The 21,624-nt window shown below is 49.0% G+C and overlaps 1 protein-coding gene across 1 annotated transcript in view; it reads right to left on the bottom strand.

The window, feature by feature from the left end:
• Positions 1–1,502: 1,502 nt before the first annotated feature.
• The window catches only part of HK1 (hexokinase 1), a 35,698-nt gene continuing 15,576 nt past the window's right edge, over positions 1,503–21,624 (bottom strand). The window contains exons 4-18 of the mRNA XM_084210895.1: positions 21,068–21,187; positions 18,344–18,439; positions 16,540–16,639; positions 16,273–16,456; positions 15,971–16,126; positions 14,153–14,386; positions 11,731–12,035; positions 11,058–11,206; positions 10,839–10,958; positions 9,886–9,981; positions 9,046–9,145; positions 6,734–6,917; positions 4,867–5,022; positions 3,994–4,227; positions 1,503–3,317 (exon numbers count right to left, since the gene is read on the bottom strand). Of these exons, the coding sequence (XP_084067021.1) occupies positions 3,173–3,317; positions 3,994–4,227; positions 4,867–5,022; positions 6,734–6,917; positions 9,046–9,145; positions 9,886–9,981; positions 10,839–10,958; positions 11,058–11,206; positions 11,731–12,035; positions 14,153–14,386; positions 15,971–16,126; positions 16,273–16,456; positions 16,540–16,639; positions 18,344–18,439; positions 21,068–21,187 (2,379 nt within the window). The 3' untranslated portion in view covers positions 1,503–3,172. The remainder of the gene's footprint in view (positions 3,318–3,993; positions 4,228–4,866; positions 5,023–6,733; positions 6,918–9,045; positions 9,146–9,885; positions 9,982–10,838; positions 10,959–11,057; positions 11,207–11,730; positions 12,036–14,152; positions 14,387–15,970; positions 16,127–16,272; positions 16,457–16,539; positions 16,640–18,343; positions 18,440–21,067; positions 21,188–21,624) is intronic.

Raw genomic sequence — 21,624 nt, 5'->3', positions numbered from 1 at the left:
ACATGCAATTCTCCATTAATAAATATAGACAGGGTTAAATACCACACAGCAGTAAAGACATTCAGGTCAGCAATAAATCCCTCCCCTGCATGTTCACTTGTGCTCTAAGTAGCAAAGCAGTCCCTGCAGTCAGTAAAGAAAAACACTTGAAGAATCTCATTTTTATGGCAAAGGAAAGAACAAAAAGCACAGAACGGGGTTCAGAAGTTCAGAAACACTTTATTTTGCCTTCTGCTATTTTCTTAAGAAAACAAAACAAAACAAGGTCTGCTTGTTTTAAAACCCATTCAAAAGGCTTCTGAGAGAACCCCAGAGGAGTAAGGAGCAGATGACATTACAACAGTGGTATGCAAATGGTCTTTTCCCCAGGAAATAAAAGATTTTTGTGTTCATATTGCAGTAATTACAGCTTAACAGTTAAGAGGACTGTGATTTTATTCACCAAGCCTAAAAGCTTTAAGAAAGACATCTCAGTCATTGATTGGGTAACATTGGAGACATTTCTTCAGACAGTTATAGCTTGTGATTCGCTTGGAACAGTTTCCTAGGGGTAAGAAGTAGTCTGGAAATGGAAATCCCACCATGTCTCCCTTTGGAAAAGAGCTGCCGTGTCTCACCAAGCACATCAACTATGGCCCACGGTAGGAAAAGTTAGAAACACAAACTCACTCCCTATTTGTTATGAGCTGGAGCCAATAAACAAAACGACCTATGCCAGCATCTCCAAAATCCACAGTCACCCTGAGACCAAGTTTAACCTCCACTTCTCCTTCACCCTCTATCCTGCTCTGAGCCTGGCCCTCAGGTGCCAAAGAGCTCCAAAGCCAGGTCCCCAGGCACGGCTCACACCACCCCTACAGCACTGCCAACGGCAGGCACAAGATCTGCAAACCTTCAAGCAATCCAAATGCAACGTGTCCCCTGTGCCCAAAAAAGTTTCTCACCTTCTTCTGTCTCCTGTTTGGGGTCATAGCTGCACATCAAGGCTGTCACAGACTATTCAAGCTGTAACATAAAACGTGTTATTGGAGAAGCACAGCTTTAGTGTACGCAAGAGGGGCTTTCATCTAGCACAGCTCCATCGCAGGGCGGCAGAGCACCTGACACCGGGGCTGAGCCGGCGTTAACCCTACGCACACAGGGAGCTCACATGTCCATCACAGCCTAAAGAAACCACAGCCTGCCCTCAGAGCAGCACCCCGAGGCTCTCCTGCAGCACAGATCCCCCTGTACAAGACAGGGCAGGAGGGGCACCCGGACAAGCCACAGGGCCCCCAAGATTTGGGCGCTGTCAGCGCTGTGCCTCTGCTGAACTACGTTAGGAAACACGAGGCACGGGGACCTGTGTGAATCTGACCCCGAATGCCCGGGAATAAAAACACACACACAAAACACAGGCACCACTGGGATTAGGTTGCAGCTCTCCCTACACAATAGCTCTTCCCAAAGCACTAAGCCACCAGCCAACAGCACCTCTTCCAGAAAGAACCACTAAACACCAGTTAACGCACATCAAAAAAGTTTAATATTTTCACAAGTATCACGTAACACTAGTACCGGAGCTACTAGTGTGCAAAGTAAAAAGACCCTCTACCTTTGCAAAACCAGTTAGGCATGCAATTTTTCAGGTAGACACACACTTAAAGCTGCAATGACTGTTTGTGACTTACAGGTTACTTTACAACATTCACTCACAGTGCACCATAATGCATATTGAAATGTTATCGATAGGTAGGGCAATCCAAATCTTAGGGAGTGGAACGAGAGCAGAGAAGAGCAGCCTGCAAATTTCCATCTACTTTCTGCAGGAAAAGGCAGCAGGGAAAACCGTGCGGACATCTCCAATTCATTTTTGGTAGAAGAGTGGGAATTAAGGACTGCTGTGTGGTCTCCCTCTTTGCAGAAAGTGGCGTGACTTACAAATGTTACTCGACACGTACCTTCCTAACTGCTTCTCAATTGAAGTGATGCAATTGGTATGCAAATATAATAATGGCATTGACTGGACAGAGGACAGGGTACACCACGTGTAAATGATCTGCTGTTGCCTTCGTCCTTGGAATAAGCTGCACCCAATTTTGGCTTTTTGGGTTGTTTACGCACCCGGGTCCTCAAAGGCAAGATCAAAACGCAACCTTCCTCTTCCTTTCTGCACACTAACTCTGGCTGGGTGTCTGTGCTCTGAGTGACTGCTGGACAGCACTAAAGATTAAAGCTCTGTGTGGAAGCAAATACCCATTTAAGGCGAGAGACGGAAGCAGGCGCATCCGGGGGACGCGGCTGAGCTGCAGGTTTGGTTGAAGGACAGCTGCAGTGCCCCTGCCTGGACTAACAAGAAGAGACAGGAGCTATTTTCTATGAGTACCCTTTGACAGAAGAACAGAGCACAGCCGTGTAGGGAGCACAGATCTATTGGCAGGTCTGGAGATTTGGATTACCCCAGTCACCAACCGCTCTTTAGGGATTTCTGGCCGAAACGTGACGGATTTCGCCCAGTAACACAACACCACTCACAGAAGCAATGGGGAATGCCAGTGGAAACCAGGTCTGTGGGACAAGGGTGTTTACTTTCACCATGACAGGAGGCATCAAGGAAGCGAGTAAATCGTGGTGTCAAGTCCCACTACAGAGTTACGTGCGTGCACGGTGCCGACGCACCAAAATGTTTTCACGACCGCTTGAGACGAAACAACAGCAGGTAGATAATGCAGGAGGGAACTGTTGCTTCCCCTTCACTTACAAGCATCAACACCCAGGTCTGGTGGTCAGCGTGCTGGCAGTGTGCTTAACAGGGATGCTGCAAGGAACACGTTTGGTACGATGCAACGGGAGCTCTCAACGCACATCACTTGGGGGCAATTTCGTCTCAGACAACAACTGATTTTTGACAACTGCAGAAATTATAGACTTGGGTTTTTTTTTCCATGACCTACAGATGGGGAAGGTACCAACAAGGTGTGTAAGAAACATGCAGATTGGGGTCCAGAAACAGGAGATATTATTAAGAGCACACATTCTATCTTGTATCCTATTTTTTTTTTTTTATGTCATTAGTTGTAATTTTTTTTTTCCCCCAATAAAGCAGTGAGTTCTGAGTTTTTTACCAGTTCTGACTATGCAGTCGCTGCTTTATGAGAAACACAAGACAGAATTGAGGCCAGGGTTGTGGAGTTCAGTTCTGCTCAGCCTCACGAAGCCTGCATCCCACGGCTGTGATGAGCGCTGCCCCTTTCCCGCTGCCGTCCTCCGACAGCAGGAAGGTCACGTCGCAGTTGGGCGCCAGATCTTTGACTGTTTGGTGCATGATCCTCGAGAAGCTGTGAAAGCAAACAAGGGCAGTGGGTGAGGAAGGTCCTGCACTGAGTCCCCTTTCATCAGGCTAAGAAGTAAAACGTTGGAAACCGGGGTGGATCTGAAGCCTGGGAGCAGAAGGAGTTAAAGGAAAAAAGCACTCGCATCCCAGCCCCACCTGTCTGTGTGAGGTTAACTGGGATCACTAATCCACAGCAAAGGGAAAAGAGCAGACCACATAAGTCTTCTCTTTCCCACCCATCTCCCTCCATGCACACTACAGGTGGGCACTAGTTCTCTTGTCCTCCTGCCCCAAGCTCTTCTAGACTCCTGATCTCACCTGCACTGCTCTGCAGCAGCTCTTCTCCGCTGGACACTGAACAGAAACATCCTCCAAAGAGGCACCAGGCATTTCAGCACTGCTCTGTCATTGCCTGTCCAGAGCCAAGAGATCCTTCCCTCGCTACACAGCTTCCAACTCACTCGGCAAGCTGTGTCCCCTTCAGTTTGTCACCACCCCAAGAATCTTTCACAAGTCATTCTTGATCCTCCCATTGCCCTTCAGAAAGCCCTGAGCCCCCTGATTAAGACATTTTTTTCCCCTGGCTCTTATCCCAGCAAGTGAGAGAGTCCAGTTGGGAGCATCAGGAGGAAGGACGCACACGCAAGGCACAAACAAAAGCTGAGAAGGCAAACACTCACTGCGGGTGGAGCTTGTAGAGAGTGCCATCCACACCAACCGTTATCTCCAGGCGCTCTAACCCTCTGTTCTCCCTAATTTTATCTACAATGGCAGCCATTCCAGCACCACAGAGCTGGGCTGCTCGCCTCGACACCGCCCCGCAGACTGTCTTGACAATGATGCTGTCGTCGCAGGTGCTGTTGAGCCCCAGCTGCTGGAGGATGGTTCTCACCTGCAGCAAGGCTAACCTGTCACTGGGGGAGGAGAACACCGTGTTACAACTTTCCCTCAGTCAAGCCATAAACCCCACAGCACTGATGGTGCACCCACCCCAGGCAGCAGCCTCTCCTGACAGCACGAGTGACCCCGGGGAAGGCAAATTCAGTCAGTGCAGGAGAGGGGTGCAAGCAGCAACAGAGGCTCCAAGTCCAGCTCTGCACTGCCTCCCCTTCCCTTTTCTTACCAGGGGGCTTTAACCGTGACCTTGGAGTTTTTTTCCCCCGTGAAGCCTCAGAGATTGCTTTAAAATACAGAGTCCAAGCAATAAAAGCACAAAAACACCCAGTAAGCAGTGCTCACTCAGCTAGTGCTCATTCAATTCCACAACTGCAGCTAAACTCACACAAGGGGCCCAGGAAAGTGGCTTGATTTCCAAACAAGGAAATAAAAGGATAGAGTGAGGGAATCCTTGCCAGCCCTTCCCAGGGTTTAGAAGTGAGCATCGCTAGAAATTCAGTTGATGTTGTAAAGAATCCTCCTGCACACACAGAGGCTGAAACCCAAATTTCTTCTCTCCAGAGAAGCAAGCAACGCTCTCCAGCCGTCCCTCCCGTCCAGCAGTGTCACCAGATGAACACTACTGCACTATTTCACCTCCCCTGCAGTGCTCTTACCTCTCAATCTGAGAAAGGAACTTGGTTTCAAAGATATGTCTGGTCTTCAGTGTCTCTGAAATCTGCCCTCGGAACAGGAAGCCCCGTTTGGTGAAGTCGATCAAAATATTGCGGACTATCTCCCCCAGGTACATCCCACTGATCATTTTCTCATACCTGCAAGGAAAGACAGCAGTCCAGCTCAGAGGGAGCCTGCCCACGTGTGCAAAGGCAGCATCATTATCAGCCAGGTGTCCTATGCACAGAGGGCTGCAGGTACCAGGGCCAAGCATCGCTCCTGGGACATTCCTTATCCAGTCTGCAGGTGGAAAATATTTCCCCTCTCTAGCCTGAGGCAAGACTGCAAGTGGGAAACTTGGGTCCTGCGTGAAGAGTTGGGGGCTGAGAGGGGTTCCAGACAGCTTGGTTCCTCCCTGGGGTTTTGGGACAACTGGTTTCCTACTGGACACCAGGTGCTTGAATTAACTGAAGAACACAAACCAACCCTGGACCACCAATTTGCCAACTTGCAGGTCAGTGGTCCTGTGAACAGGCTGGACATGGTTTTTCCTATCCTTTATCTTGCACAGGGTTGCCTTTGAAGCACAGGACTCCCTTAAAAAAAGTACAGTGACTGTACCTCGTGGTTTCCCTGCAATTTTGCTGCATGGAGCCACTGAGCTTTTTCTGTTTGGAGGCCTCAGCCGTGTTTTGCACTCCCCTCCTGGTTTGAATGGAGCATTTTGGGGTCTGTAAGTTGTGTCCTTACCAACAAGAACTGAACAGCTCCACTTCCTGAGAAGGGCATTCAGTGATGCATCCTTTATTTCACCTCCTGAAGCCCCACAGCAGGGTTTGTGCCCTGGCCTGAGCAGAGCCCAGCACGCCATCCTGCTGGAAGCAGGCCACGCAGTCCATTTAATACCATGAGCTCTTTCAAGCTTGTACCCAGCAAGTGTCCTCCCTCCTGAGTGCCTGACTATCTCTGGAATAAATTATTCCCCTGGCAGTCTCCACTACTGCCCTTGGCTGCTTACTCCATGCCAACTCTGCTGCTGCATCAGGCTCACTCCACGTCTGCCCCTCTGGGTCTGTTTGAGCCTCAGTTTCTAAAGAGCTTCCCGTGGGACTTGCCAGCTTGTCTGTATTCCTCAGGCTTTTGTGGGCAGATTTACTCTAGTCACAAAATCTTTTTAAAAGCTCCTGGCATCAAAGCACTGCTGCAAAGAAACGATGAAAGTTTGTAGCCCTCTCAAGCAGTCTCAGCCCAGTTTTATCAGTGCTGGGTACTGGGTACAGCTCCTTGTCAAGATTTTTTGAAGAGGACAGGGAAGCACTTGCCCAAACAAAAGCTGAGCCCCACAAAGGGGACCAAACTCCAGAAGCAAGAAAGACAAACCCTCTAACGTGACCTATCCCATCCAGAAAATTGTCCTGGAAACAAGAGCTGGCTGCAACTGCTTGAGAGCTCCTGACTGCTTTCCAGTGAGCAGCTCCAAGCTTTAACCAAGCCAGCTGGTGTGAGTTCAGGACTTCCACGGGCACAGCCCTCTACAAAGAGAGTTCAGCTAAAAGAAATTAACCTGAGACCCAGAGTAAAAAAAGGACTAGCCATCATATCCCCCTCCATACAGCACAGGATGAGAAAAAGGGCCTCTTTGTAATGCCAAGACTTTGGAAGTCCTCACCAAAAGCCCTGCTGTGGAGTCCCTGGCAGCAAATAAATCACAGGAAAAGCACAGAAAGGGGAGATCCCACAGGATAGCAGGACTGCAGTCACTTTCCACTCTCACCCTCTCCTTTCTCAGCCAGGAGAAACCCAGTTCTGTCTGAAAAGCCCTTAGGGCAGCCTGGCTGACAATCCCAGCACCCATTTGTGCTGCAGTACCTCTGCTTGCCAGCGTTCAGGGAGAAGTCATCGACTGCTTTGTCATATATTGTCCTGATGTCATCCAGGCAGCCGTTGTCCCCGAAGGCTCCCCACTCCGTGTTCACACACATCCTGCCCTGCTCACCATCCACCATCTCTATGTTCCTCATCTCCTCCATGTAACAGGCATTGCTGCCCGTTCCTGAAACAAACAAACACCTTGGGTTGCAACAAAACAATGCTTAAGCCACACCTGACAAACCTTCTGGGGGGGATCTTGAATCTGTTTTTTTCTGAAAGAAGTAGTCGAATCATCATTTGAAACATCACCAAAAAAAACCCCAAACCCCCAACTCTTCAACAGAAGGAGAACATGACTCCTGTGGTGCATTGCTCAGGGTGGCTCAGAGAGGAAGCTCACCCAGGCCAGCTGGGCTGAGGGAGGAAGAGCAGGGTAGCCCTTCCAGCACACAAAACCTCACATGCTTCTGAGTCCAATACTTCAGGAAGCAGACAGCTGGATTTTGCAGCTGGGAACCACCTTCCACAAATCCCACAGAATTCAGGGGAAAACGTGCTGAACTGGAAACCTCAGCAAATTGCTGATTGCTTGGGGTTTTTCTGATTTTAATTGCTCATTTTCTCCAGCAGGAAGGTTACTTCCATGTTGAGATGGGGCCATATCTGATATTTCTTCAAAGAGGATCCTAAGGAGTGTGGCAAAGTGCTCCATGTACACAGAGGTCTTTAGGGAGGAAAGCTTTATTAGCAAAGAGAGGCAGCTTTAGCTGCTACCCGGGCAAAAGTTCTCTTGAAGTCACTTAAACTCTCATTAAATCCTGCATCCCAGATGATATACCAGTTGCTACAGCACGTCTGTTTTCCTTTGCCATGTTTTTAGGGAATTACATCAATACAGTCTGAGCTAAAATAGATCCTCCCACAGCACTCCCCTGCTGCAGGAGAGCTGAGCCCCAGCACAGGGCTTGGCAGGGGGAATGTCTGGGTTTGCAGGCTGAGAGCCAGGTTTGCAGGAGCAAACCAGACCAAACCCAACCTGCAGACCACCACCAGCACCCAGGCTCCCTCAGGTGCTGTCAGCCAGGCAGGGCAGAGGGAGCTGTCAGAGCCTGGGGCTGTCATTCCCGTTATCCCAGAGGTGCCCAGGCCCCCTCTGGTGCCCTGCCTGCACACAGACACGCTGGCTGCACAGCAGATCTGGCAGGGCTGCCGTGGACAATCCCCAGGGGGAATCTGAGCACCCCAAGGACACGCTGTCCTTCCTGCAGGGAGCTCTGGTTCCTGCAAACAGCCACCATGGAGCTGCTCAGGCACGGCTTCCTACCCACACTGCGCCCTGCTGACTCATCCTGGATGCTTTCCAGCCGTCTGCAGGAGAAATTGGTGGTGGTTTATTTTCCTACAAGCCACCTCCCAGCTGAGAGCACTCCCAAAGCTTGCAGGTGCCTTGTCCCCTTCCCTCCCATGGAGAAGTCATTCCTCTGGAGAGCTCTGGGAATCCACACTGCCCCGTGACTCAGGCTGCCCAAGAGTGGCATTTGCAGCCTGTGGAATTCCTTCAGCTGCCTCACTGCTGGGAAGGGAGCTGTGTGTCTGTGCTCAGGCTGTCACAGCTCTCCAGCACATGCCATCTGGGAATTGTGGCTGCACTTTGCAGCTTTATTCTGGGAGACCACTTGTCACCCTGATTTTTTAAGATTTTCTAAGCTTTTTGATGTTTACATTCTTGTGACAAATTTTTTTCACATACTTTTTGTAAATAACTTATAGTTTTGCATTCTTTTATAGAAGAGGAAAAATTTGATAGACTGTTGGTTTGTCCAGTGTCATTGGAGAGGTGGCACTGTCACCCTCCAATCCACTTTCACTTTTAGAAATCTATAAATGTTAAGAGTCAGAAAATAAACTTCCCTTTTCTTCACCTTGAGAGCAGCAGTGTGTGCACTCTCGTTGTTTTGTGTCCAATATTGACAACCACTCACTTGAGGAAAGCTGTGGGCCACCAGAACACCCACCAGGGACACTCTGACAGGCTAAAGAGGAGTTACTGAGGCTCCCTGAGCCCACATCTGCTCTCCTCCCCAGCAGCACTCTGCCTTTATCAGCTAAAACAGGCAGGATTTATTGTGCATCACAGCCTCTGCTCATCTCAACTGATTGTGGACAGAACTCAGCTGGCTGTTGAATTTTGCTCTCTTTTACTCCTAGATATCCTAGCTCTATTTTCAGTTAACCACAGGGATGCCTCCATGAGAACACAGACAGATGTGTGGAGGTGCTGTTCAATAAAAAGCAGCTCTAACACGTACCCACAATGAGCCCAATTTCACAGTTTGGATCTTCATAAGCACAAGTCATCATTGTGCCCACTGTGTCATTCACCACAGCCACCACATCCAAGTCAAATTCCTTTGGGAGAGAGAAAATAGCAGTGAGAAAACAGCAGTGAGTCCCTCCCAGCAAAGGGGCTGATGTAGAAACACACTGGAAACAACTGAAATCACCAGCCTCATTTCACACAGGCAAAACCAGGAATCTAATCTAGCAGCAGGCAGCTAAGGCATGTGCTCTACCTGTGACAGACTGTCACAGAATGAAGTTTATCCCTGGCTTAAGTATGTTTGAGCACACATAAGTATGTTTGAGCACACATTTTTTACATGGGCACATGGTATAAACATTCAGTATCACAGCAATTGTGTAGCAATCCCAGTAACAAAGGATTTAAAACTTCCTTTTCATTGGCTGATAAAATCTGTGCAAATTTAACACCTTTCTCAGGCTGTTTTTCTTCCCTTCCTAGAAAGTTTTGGCTAAACTGGTTGAGGCTTTTTCAAGATCAAGAAGAGGAAGAGAGAACTGTCCTTTAGGGTGCACCGAGGTGCATTCCTACAGTCACCACCTGGAAAACTCCTGCTTTCTCCATGCATGTGGAAATTGCCTCAGAGTTTGAAAGAAGCCTTGAAAGTTCTGGCAAATGTGGAAAGCCAGAAGCCTCTGGGGAAAAACAATCTTCTGTGCAAGACAGGAGGCACAGCCTCTGTCTACAAGGCACACAGATCCTGTGGGAGGGAGCCAGCCTGACTCACAAGGTCTGTCAAGTCTGGAGAGGAGTAGAATGAGGGGGAAAAAAAAGAAAGAAAAATCACCTCTCTTCTTTTAATTCCTTCTCTAAGTAAATATACCACATCTTCTCCCTCACAGTCTGTAGCTTTGAAGCCTTTTGTCCAATTGAGAAGGATACCCTATAAAGCAAGAAAAGAGGTTATCAAGTTGCTAGGACTCAGATGTTATTCTGTACACTTAATATTTTAAATACTCAAACTCTTTTGTAAAACATCACTTTAGTGTGATGTTTTACAGAAGAGTTTCAGTGAAAAGGAATATCTCCTCAGCATGTCAAATTTGCATCTAAAACAACTAATAGTTATTGGGCTCTACGTTTCCAGAACAATGCAACAAACTCTAAAACAAATTTAAAAAAAGAGGTGACAGGAACAACAAACTCAAAAACCCCAAAGAAGTGTTACAGAAAATATGGCTTTCTTAAAAGGAACCCCAGCTAAGTACATAGGAAACTATTAACAGCTGCAGAGGTTGGTGTAAGGATGTGGCAATGAAGAAATTGAACACAAGTGCAAAGAACAAGTCCATTTGTCAGGGATGTGCTGCAGGCCACACTGTCACCCCTAGGGTGACACAGCCCACAGACTCTGGTGCAACCACTCCACCCAGTGAGACAAGATCACCTGGGAGTAGGCACTGGCAGCAGGGATGGACTTTTGCTTGCTGCTTGTAGAACCAGGGAAGTGTCACAGACCAGCAGGTTTACACAGTTGGAAAAAACATCATGCCTTATAAAAGGGCTATGACCACCATGGAAAATTTAAATGCTCTTATCTGTCACAGCTACAGGCAGCATTTGCATTACTACCCTTAAAGGAACTATTTATAGGAGCAGCTGTACTGGTCAGGGTCATCACAGGAACCTTCCCCTCGTGTGACCTTCCTGTAAGTGTCACGTGGATGACATGAAGGCAGAGAAACCAGGTCTGGCTGGTATAAGCACAGAAGCAGATTGGAAAGATACTAAGGAACTTACAGCATCTAGACTGGTCTGCTTGCAAGGGAAGGAAAAGGTGAAGCCAAGAGGAAGACGTGCTCCTTTTATCCCCATATAATCCAGGAAGTCAGAAATGCAGGTAACGATGTGATCAAACAGCTTTGAAGAGAAAAGTCATAATGTTTGAAGTTGTACATGTTATGTGCTCTTAAGGAGTTATTTAAAAGCAGCAGTGCAGCCAAAGAGAAACGTAAATACCTCTTCTCCTGTTCCCTGCATCACCTCTATGGGAATGGCATAGATCTTGTTGTGCATCTCAACCGTTCTCCTTTTACCACTGCGGATTTTCACCAGCAAAACTCTAAAGTTTGTCCCTCCAAGGTCAAGAGCCAGGAAGTCTCCATTCTCTGTAAAAGAATATGTGTGTATACTTGTAGAACCATAAGTAAAACCTGAAAAAATGCTTCTCTCAAAGTATTTCAATAGAAAATCTCCTAAACACTCAGTTGAGAAGATCTTCATCAAAGGAGGACTTCAGATGCTGCTCTGATTATTTTGTTTTCCTTTAAATCAACAAGGGAAAAAGGACTCACGCAACTGTTCCCTGAGAGAGAGCTGAAATTTGGGCAGCCACCCTGAAACGCAAAGTACCCAAGTAATGGGTACTTTGGGTTTGGGTCACATGGGTTTGGGTTTATGATCCCAGCTGTGGTTTCCCCCCTCCAGCTGTGACTTTGCTTGCACCCTGAGGCAAGGACACAGGATCAGGCTGCCGGCAACCAGCACAGGAGAGCCAGCACTGAGATCTCCTCCTTTGCACAGCTCAGGCTCCTCTTTTGTTGCACCAGATCTGCTCAGCTTTGATAACTGGGAGCCAGTTTTGGGGCTGCAGTCGAGCCAGCATCCCCAGTGCGGCGAGGGCGCGCTCTACCTGTGCCATCCGGCGTGCTGCGCACGAAGGTGGGCAGCATCTTCACTTTGGCCGTGTCGTGAGTCTTCTTCTTCAGCCCCGCCTCCATCTCCGCCCTCATCCTCTTCTTCACCTGCAGCAGCTGCTCGTGGGTGAGCTTGAACTCGGCCAGGGTCTCGTCGATGAGGCGGTGCTGCTCGGCCAGCCGGTACGCCACGGCCGTCACCATGGCCGCGCCCTTGCCGCTGCCGCTCTCCGACAGCAGGAAGCGCACCTCCGAGTCGGGCACCAGGCGCCGCGTGGTCTTGTGCAAGCGCCGGGCGTACCTGCGGGGAGGGGAGGCTGCAAGCCCGGCCTCTGCACTGCCCACTCCCTAAATATGCGCTGCATCATCCCCCTAAGAATCTGCACTGCATCCCCCCAAAATCTGCGCTGCATCCCCCCCAAAATCTGCGCTGCATCCCCCCCAAAATCTGCGCTGCATCCCCCCCAAAATCTGCGCTGCCCTTCCCTGCAAAACCTGCGCCGCATCCCCCCCAGAATCTGAGCTGCCCTTCCCACCAAAATCTGTGCTGCATCCCCCCCAAAATCTGCACTGCTCCCCCCAAAGTCTGCACTGCCCTTCCCTGCAAAACCTGCGGTGCCACCCCCCAAAATCTTCACTATCCTTACTCCCAAGTCTGCACTGCCCTTCCCACCAAAACCTGCACTGCCTTTTCCACCCCAAAATCTGCACTGCCTTTTCCACCCCAAAACCTGCACTGCCTTTTCCACCCCAAAACCTGCACTGCGCCTTTTCCACCCCAAAACCTGCACTGCGCCTTTTCCACCCCAAAACCTGCACTGCCTTTTCCACCCCAAAACCTGCACTGCCTTTTCCACCCCAAAACCTGCACTGCCAACACCAACCCAATGCAAGAGGAGTGGGCAAACTCACCATGCTCAAACTAGCTACAGTCTCCCAAGTAGGAAAACTGCCAGCGAAAAGTTCTTCCCCACTTCTCCTTCCTCCTGAATTTCTAATTTCTTCCTCCCTCCTTCCTCTCAAATTTCTAAGCAAAACCAGCAAAAAGCAGGGGAGAGCATCAGTCTCATCCCCTGAACCTGATCCTGGATGGGAGAAACTCCCTGGCTGCAACGCTGCTCTGATTCCCTCTCCTGGGGTCCTGTCCTGAACTCACTGGTTTAGATGGTGTGGGAAACAGTTAAGAAACCAAAATTGTCCGTGTTCATTATCTTAACAATCCCCAGACTTTGCCCAATCTGGAAAAGCTAGTCAGAACAGCACTCTTGGAAACTTTTCTGTTCTATGGTTTTCTTTAACAGAGGAAAATATCTTTTTCAACAAATAATGAGAAACTGAAAATGAAACATTAAGCATACTTCTCCTTTTAGAAGTTTCCCCATAAACATAATTTTCTGATTTCTACATAAATCTATACAGCTGTTTCACTAAAAGTGTAACTTTCAAGATGGGGAAAACAGGACAAAGCTGGCTTTTTAAAGGCCACAGAAATCTAAGCACTAATATTTCCCCCCCTGGTTTCCAAGTGTATCTTCAGAAACAACTGGCAAAAACAGGGTTAGAAGTGGGCATTGAACTGGAAATGGAGGTGAAGGTGAATTAATGCATGTCTCCTCACAGCCCAATCAATGGGCACAAAGCAGTATTTTATACAAAGAGACTCTCCTCCCAAGAGGTCTCTTGGTAATTCCTTAAGCTATCTACTCAGCCCACCTGACATTGCAGTATCCACTCACTCAGGGTTTTGCTTCTTTTCTTCACTTACAAGACATCTCTCCTTTCCCCCAAGCTTCCCAGCTCAGACCTGAAACCCACGGTTTGGGTTCATCATCTCACAGCCCACCTGGGTGCTGTCCTGGGACTACAGGCAAACCAGAGCCTGCCTGGGTGACGCCCTGGGACCACAGGCAAACCAGAGCCTGCCTGGGTGCTGTCCTGGGACCACAGGCAAACCAGAGCCTGCCTGGGTGCTGTCCTGGGACCACAGGCAAACCAGAGCCTGCCTTGTGATGTCCTGGGACCACAGGCAAACCAGAGCCTGCCTTGTGATGCCCTGGGACCACAGGCAAACCAGAGCCTGCTGGGTGAAGCGCTGGGACCACAGGCAAACCAGAGCCTGCTGGGTGACGCCCTGGGACCACAGGCAAACCAGAGCCTGCTGGGTGATGCCCTGGGACCACAGGCAAACCAGAGCCTGCTGGGTGATGCCCTGGGACCACAGGCAAACCAGAGCCTGCTGGGTGATGCCCTGGGACCACAGGCAAACCAGAGCCTGCTGGGTGATGCCCTGGGACCACAGGCAAACCAGAGCCTGCTGGGTGATGCCCTGGGACCACAGGCAAACCAGAGCCTGCTGGGTGACGCCCTGGGACAACCCCTTTGCTAACCAGAGCCCGTGGCAGGAGCAGGGGCACTCACTGTGGGTGCATCTTGTAGAGGGAGCCGTCCACGCCCACGGTGGTGCGCAGGCGGCCCACGCCCTTGTTGTCCCTCAGCTGGTTGAGGATGGCCCCCAGCGTGGAGGCCACCAGGTTGGCGGAGCGGAAGGACACGATGGTGCAGACGTGCTGCACAGCGATGCAGTCCTCGTGGGAGGGCTCCACCCCCAGCCGGGTCAGGATCTCTTTGGCTTTGTTCAGACCTTCTTTGCTCCTGCAAAGCAAAGGGGACTCGTCAGCGGGCGCGCGTTGGGCTGCAGGACTGAGGAACGCCCAAACGTGGGTGTCCCTGCCTGCCTGGGGTTTGAGAAAGCTGGAAAGAACATTGCTTAGAGATCTGGACTAGAACGCTCCGTGAGGCTTGAAATAAAACTCTCTGAACATGCATTCATTCACAGATGGAAAAGCTTTCCACTAAAGCATGTTTCCTGGTGCAAACATGCCACCTACAAACAATGCAATTCCAGGTACCACAGCAGCTGCACCACGGGGAGGACCTGGAGGAAATGCTTTTTCATCACAGTGATGCTTTAAACTGCAAATGGCTTCTCTCAAGCATGAAGCACCAGCCCCACAATTCAGCACAGGCCTGAGCACACCCCTAATCCCATACTCATTCCTTGGCATGTCTTGATAAATTAAGCCCAAAATCCTGAGCAAAGTTTGCCTAAGCAATTCCATCCTAACGGGGCTCTTTTCAGGCTTCTACAACTCCAATGAATCTCTGCCTCTTGCATTTTTTTTTCCTCATTAGCATCCAGCCTGAGAGCAAATCTTCTGGTCAAACTTCTCCTCGTCCAGCTCAGCCATTTCCCAGCCAAAAATACAACGGGTGTATATCTTGTCATCCCTAACTGCACTCCATACATCTTTTTAAGGACTCTTGCATCTTGCTAGCACCAGCTAGAAATTTGGAGCTGCACAGGCATGTGCCTCCTACTTTTAACCAAACTGCCTCTTCAGGAAGCAAGTTCAGGGCAAATTTTTGCTGTTAATAACTGAATTTCTCAATAATTGCATTTTTCTCACTGCTGTTCAACAGCAACAGTACCTTGGTCCACAACACAGACCTCTGTGGTTAAAACAAATGAACATACACACTTAATGAAAAGCTGCTCAGATAACATGGTCTGCAGGGACAGGAGTAAACTGTGGCAGGAGGAACAGGCATTATAGAAGTTACTGGCTGTTCTCTTGGAGTCGTCCTTGCCATTTCAAAGAGAAAATCCAGCCCAATGACTGTGGTACAAACTATCCCAGTGATGTGAATTTTAAAAACACAGGGGGGAAGAGCCTGTGAGTACTGACCAAAGGGGTGATGACACTCTAAGAAACCAACTGGCACATAGCTCAGAGGTCACTGTGCAGCACCCCGCCCTGCCTACGAGACTGAATGCTCTGCCCTGTCACACTTGTTTTCCTTCTGCCCAGCAATCCCAGGGATACAGCAAGGAGCAGCACAAGCATTTGCTAGGAGGCACTAAGCCAACTCACTCCCATGTTTAGCTGCAGGGTACCAACTCTGTGAGCAGTGAGAGAGGTACTACAGCTCGTACCCTGAAAGCTGTGTGGACTGGCAGACTTTAGAGTTCCTCCCAACACAGAAGAAGGGAGAAATCTTGGGGAGGAGGGCACAGACTGTCTGCTGGGGGTCCCCACATGCCAGCTTTGTGCAGGCAGTAGAGAATGGCAAACACCCCCAAAAGCAGCACACTTGCCCACAAAGCAAAAAGAGCAGGAAAATCAACATTCAGAGTCACTGTGAAGTCCAAGGAGTGAAAAGGGATCGATTACTCACTTTTCAATGGCAGAAACATGCTTTGTCTCAAACTTCCCTTTGGTGAGAAGCTCAGGAGTGATTCTCCCCTCAAAGAGCAGCCCCTCCTTGGCCATCTTCACCAGGATGAGCCTTACCAGCTCCCCCATGTACAGCCCACTGACCATCTTCTCAAACCTGCGGGAGAGGACAGCGGTCACCCACGACACCACGGGCAACACTGGGGAGCAGAGCCCAGCCAGAGCTTTCCTGAACTGCAGAACTGCTAACACAAGAGGGAAATGGGGCACAGAACAGAAAACAAATGCCCACAAATGACTCACAGCTGCTTCCCAGGATTAAGGGATCCGCGGTCAATCTCGCGATCGAACTCGGTCCTGATGTCCTCCAGCGAGCCGTCGTCTCCGAAGGCGCCCCACTCGGTGTTAATGCACATCCTGCCCTCGTCCCCCTCCACCAGGTCGATGTGCCTCATCTCCTCCATGTAGCAGGCGTTGGTGCCCGTGCCTGGAGGGGAGGGAGAGCAGGAGGTGCTGACTGGGCAGGCAGAGGCAGAGGCAGAGGGGCCCCGCGCCCACCCCGAGCGTTACCGATGATCAGGCCGACTTCGCAGCGCTGGTCGTCGAAGCCACAGGTCATCATGGTGCCCACGGTGTCGTTCACCACAGCCATGATATCTGCATCGTAGTCCTGGGGAGCAACAGGACATGGCTTGGTAGGGGGATTTTGGAAGGAGCTTTGAATGGGTTACAGATGGGACCTCTGAGTTGGTTTTGATGATGTGGTTTGTTTTTTTAGCTTCTGCATAGGTAGGAAGGGTGAGTTCGGCTCACATCTTTACTGCGTGGCTCAGAAGGTCACAAGACCCCTGGTTACAAGACATTTTAAGAATTTATTGACTAATAAAGCACTTTATATGTTTCTGACTCAATCTGTAAATATTTCATCTTATGGATTCATGCTACAGCGTAAGCTTTCTTAGCCAATCACACACAAACCTACAATGCTGCATTCTAAACTTCTTGTTTACCCTTGTAGCTACTTTTATTTTTATATCTTAAACTCTAAAACTCTAAACTTTCTTCCACTTAGCTTAAGGTGTTTTCTGCTTCAAACTATAAATCCACATTCTTGTTTCCAGCACCTTAATTTGGGAGCCTTTCCCAAGGTCTCAGATCAAATCCTGTATTTAATTCTAAACTTTGGCTAACAGGCTCAAAGTTCTGAGAATTCCCTACATTTCAAGTTCCAACAGTCTGGGCCACAGGGCTGCTGTGGAAAACACTGCTTCTGTTCCTTACCAGTTTGTTTTCAGCAAAGAGTAGCACAAGGAACAGGAGACAATCTGTCTGAATACCACAGCTCATCTTTTAAAACATTCCCTGTTCTGTCTGCCAGTTCCCCATCCCATGTACCCAAGAAGGCAGTGGGAGCAGATTAATGCAAGCAATAAAACAGCACCAGGATCACTCCAGAGAGCCCAGGCCTGCTCTCACACGGGCAGGAAAGAAAAGGCCCATACACAAGGGAGAAGGAGCTTTGCACTGAAACATCATGGAATGATTTGAGGCATCAATCTAGAAAATATTTCTCATAGATTCACTTAAATCATCAATGTGTTTTATTTTAATACAAAAATAATGTCATTAAATAAATTACACGCAGCCATTCCTTTCCAGGTTCTTCAGTGTGTGAGATTCTGCCAACTCTAATGATAGTAACTGACTCCAGTAATGTTGTTTGGTGAGGGCAAAATTCAGGTTTGCTTGAGTCCACAACTGCCCAAAGAAAGCAAATACTTCACAGTTTCCCATGAATTTTTGGATGCTGAGTAATCAACATATGACCTGGCTGCAAGCATTAGGCAAACCCAAATTCATTCCCTCTCACGCTCAGTGCCTTTTTATTTGTTTAAATCAGCAACCTGGTCACCTTCACTCTCTATAAAGTCAACACAGAGAAACTGCAGGGAGCAAGAGCTTGCTGAGCCTGAAATCTCCTTCTCCTCTGCTCAGCTCCTCTCCTGCTCCCACGAACAGCAGGTGCACAACTCAGCTGAGTCCAGCCCATGAGAAACAAGTTTCTCAGGAATGGGACGCGTTGGTATCACTGAAAAGCCACAGCGCTGCCAGACAGCACTTCTTCAGTTTTTGAAGAGTGATAAAATCACTGAAGGTTGCCAGCAAAAAGCCACGACACAGCAACTCAGCTCCGTGCTGTGAGGAAAATCACAGCTTCCACACGGCAACTCTGACGCCGCCTCCTTTTTCCAGCAAACCCACGCATTTCATGCAAGGAAGCAGAGCTCCACCACCACCCAGACCACCTGCTCAAGTGAGTGAGTCCCTGACCAAGCTGAGACACAGGTAAAAGAGAAAAAGACGTGCAATTTACCCCACGTTTCTTGATGGCCTTGTTGAGCAGCCTCACGACGTCGGCTCCCTCCACTCCGCTCGCTTTGAAGCGCTTCGTCCAGGTTATCAGAAAACCCTGAGAAAACAACACAGCAACGTTCAACACAAGACACACACTGGTTTGGGTTTTTTTTCCCTTAAAAACAAGATTTAAACCTCAAACAAATGTTCAGGTCTCTTTTCACACACGACCTCTAACAACCCAACCTGAGACAACTGGTGGTCTTAGAGCCTGATTACAGTGAGATCAAAGATGGAAAATTCTTTTCCCCTCCCTTGCTACAAAATGGTGTGTTTGCATTTTGTATTTTCAGCCTACTCTTCTCCCTGCTGCTACTCCTCGACAGTTTTTCTTGGAAAACCATTTAATCCTTTTGGGCCATGGAAATAGACTGCTTTCAGAAAAAGCTGACTGTACAGGACTGACTACAGAGCAGGGATATGATGTTGGCATGTCCAGGATTCAGCTGCAGTGGGGATCAGGCTGCTGCACATTTACTGCCTGGAGTCCCATCTGTCTGGGCTTGTTGAACTGTGGGATCATGTTTATGGGTTGAGGCAAATAAAAACACTGGAGATGCAACAATGCATGTCCCTACTTTACAGCACAGATCAAAAAGGAAATCCTGGTATTGAATTCCTTGTCTGCAAACCATCATGAAGAGCCAGCAAACTCCCCAAGGTAATGACTACACTGATTTTTTGCTATTTGCATAATTCCTGGCTGAATCAGAGCATTCAGAGTACAGGTAAATAATAATAAAAGAAAGAAAAGAGTATTGACAGTAATCAACTGACAGAAAGACAGCTCAAACCAGCTCAGCTTTCCATACCCACCACAATGTACAAATCTGTCACAACAGGAGTCCAAAGAGCTACAAACCAGAAAAGCTGAAGCCTGTAGGCACAAGCAGCCACTGCCCAGGTGCATGTTTGCCCATATCTCAGCTTTAAAATCAAATTTTCCCTCCAAACTGAGTCAGCTACAGGGAACAGAGGGTCAGGGCAGCTCTTTCCAGACCAGGAGATACTCCCCTACCCCTCGACCACAAACTCAGTTTGTGTAAGTTTTGCCAATGTGCTGCCCTCGTGGGCACCGTTTAGAAACCCAGCAAAGCCTTGTGCTGCTGCTCAGGGAAACTGTGGGCAAAGCCCACCCTGCTGGCACAGCTTTCGTGGGCAAAAAGGCCACCTTGTTTCACAAAACTTTTGTAAGAAACTGGTCAAACCACACTGGCAAAGAGCAGCTCCTCTCAGCGTGACTGGTCACTGCGCTGGAAGGAGTTTTTCCTTCACCAGCAAAGCCTTGGCAGCAGAAAGGGGCCCTTGGAATGCAGCAGGGTTGAGTGGGGCCCAACCATGCAGTGCCCATCCTATCACCCTTGGAGCAGACGGACCACCTTGTCTCCTTCTGCTCACCAAGCACACCAAGAAAACAGCACCCAGGCAAGCACAGCCTCACAGAAGCAACAACCCAAGAACAAACCTGGCCCACAGAATCCGGAAAAAACATATTTTTCAAACACTCAAAACACATCAGCAAAACTGTCAATGATTTTTTTGTTGTTGTTGTTGTAGGCTTTTCTCCTCAAGAGACACCCTCCCTTGCCTCATTACTACCCCACTCCACTCTGCCACTGCTCAGGTGTCCCCACGGCACCCCATGTGCTGCCTGCCCCTGCCCCACACAAGCACAACTCCATCCCAGCTGGCTGGAGCAAACCAGCCCACAGACAAGCACCTTTCATCATGCAGCTAAGCAAACCTTGCCAAGGGCAACTCAGCTTCACAACCACAACCCCAGCACAGCCCTGACGTGGTCAGGAGCCCAAGCCTCACCAGGTGGGAGAGCTGCCCCAAGATCAACTCATCTCTTCTGATCTGAGGCAGGTAAAGGCAGCTCTCTGCTCTGAACTGCTTTCAGACCCTGAGTTAGTCAGCACCCTTGGGCTCAGCTCTCAGGACTGCCCAAGAAGTATGAAATGTAACGAAAATCATGCCTCACCTGGCCCTCCTCAGCACCAGCATCTGAGGGGCTGTTGCACCAGGCTAACCTAGAGACCTGCAGGCTGGAAAAGCAGGTCATGCTTTAACAGGGCAACCTCTGCGTGTTTGGTGTAGATTTAACTTTCCTGCACTGGTTTGCTACGCCGTTGCCATGGCAATGCTGTACTGGGAGCCTGCTGAGTCATTTGTGGTACAAGGAGGAGAACACAGCAGCATCCTTGTCATGGGAATCTCACAGTCAGTGCACAGGCTGGTGATCCCCATCCCTTTGGGCAGCAGGCTGGCTCCAGGTGACCTTTCCAAGTGGCCCTGGTGCCAGGGATCAGGATCATGCTTGGCACAGACACCCGGATCCGGATCCCTGTGCACTCGTGAGGGGCAGCAAAACCCAGCAAACCCTGCTGGGCTGGCTCACACCAACCACACCCTGGGGAGAGGGGAAAAAGGCTGCACAGGAGGCAGGGAAAACCACTGCCATGTTTAGAGGGTAAGCCACACCACTGAGGAGCTCAGCACAAAACATCACAGTCTCCTCCTCTTTTGCTACCCAGCTCTTTCAGGCAGAAACATAAACACAAACACAGTCTGACAGTGAAATATAATACTCATTTATCCCCAAAACGAGACCTGTCTGGGACACTGCTTTAATAACATGGCAGCTCTTCTGTGTATTAAGAAAATTGTGAAATCATCTTACCTCATCTAGCTTGGATTGTCGACAGGGGAAGGAAAATGTAAACCCGACTGGCAGTTTCTTGTCTTTGATTTGTTGTTTCTCCATAAAGTCTCCCAGGCATTCAGCAACATGATCAAAAAGCTGTAAGAAAAATATAAAACCACCGTGATTAGAGATACAGCTTCAGGGAGAAAATGTTTCAAACTCCATATGAAAACTGCTCTGAGTGAGGGGAAAGGGGAAAATAGCTCTCCAGATTTTAAAAGGTGTATAAATGGCATAGCTATGAAAATACTCTCAAGCAGGGTATAATGACACCTTAATAATTAATACATTATGAAATGCGCTGCCCTTTTACACACCTAATTCTGCAGACATCTTTTACACCCATTTAAAAACACTTCCTGAAACAAGAGGCTCGTGGCTCTCGAGCCTGCTGTAACCCTCCACTTAACATTTGATGAGAACAAAAATGCTCTTTTAACCTTTCTATAACAGGAAGGAGCCAGTCCAAAGAACATTTGGGATCCAGTCCCAGAGGAGGTTGAGCACTTTTACAGTGATGTAGAGAAGATAAC

Source organism: Fringilla coelebs (assembly GCF_963513975.1).
Source record: "Fringilla coelebs genome assembly, chromosome: 8".
NCBI lineage: Eukaryota > Metazoa > Chordata > Aves > Passeriformes > Fringillidae > Fringilla > Fringilla coelebs.
The sequence above is the reverse complement of the archived record's forward strand: the minus strand, read 5'-3'. Positions and strand labels throughout refer to the sequence as shown.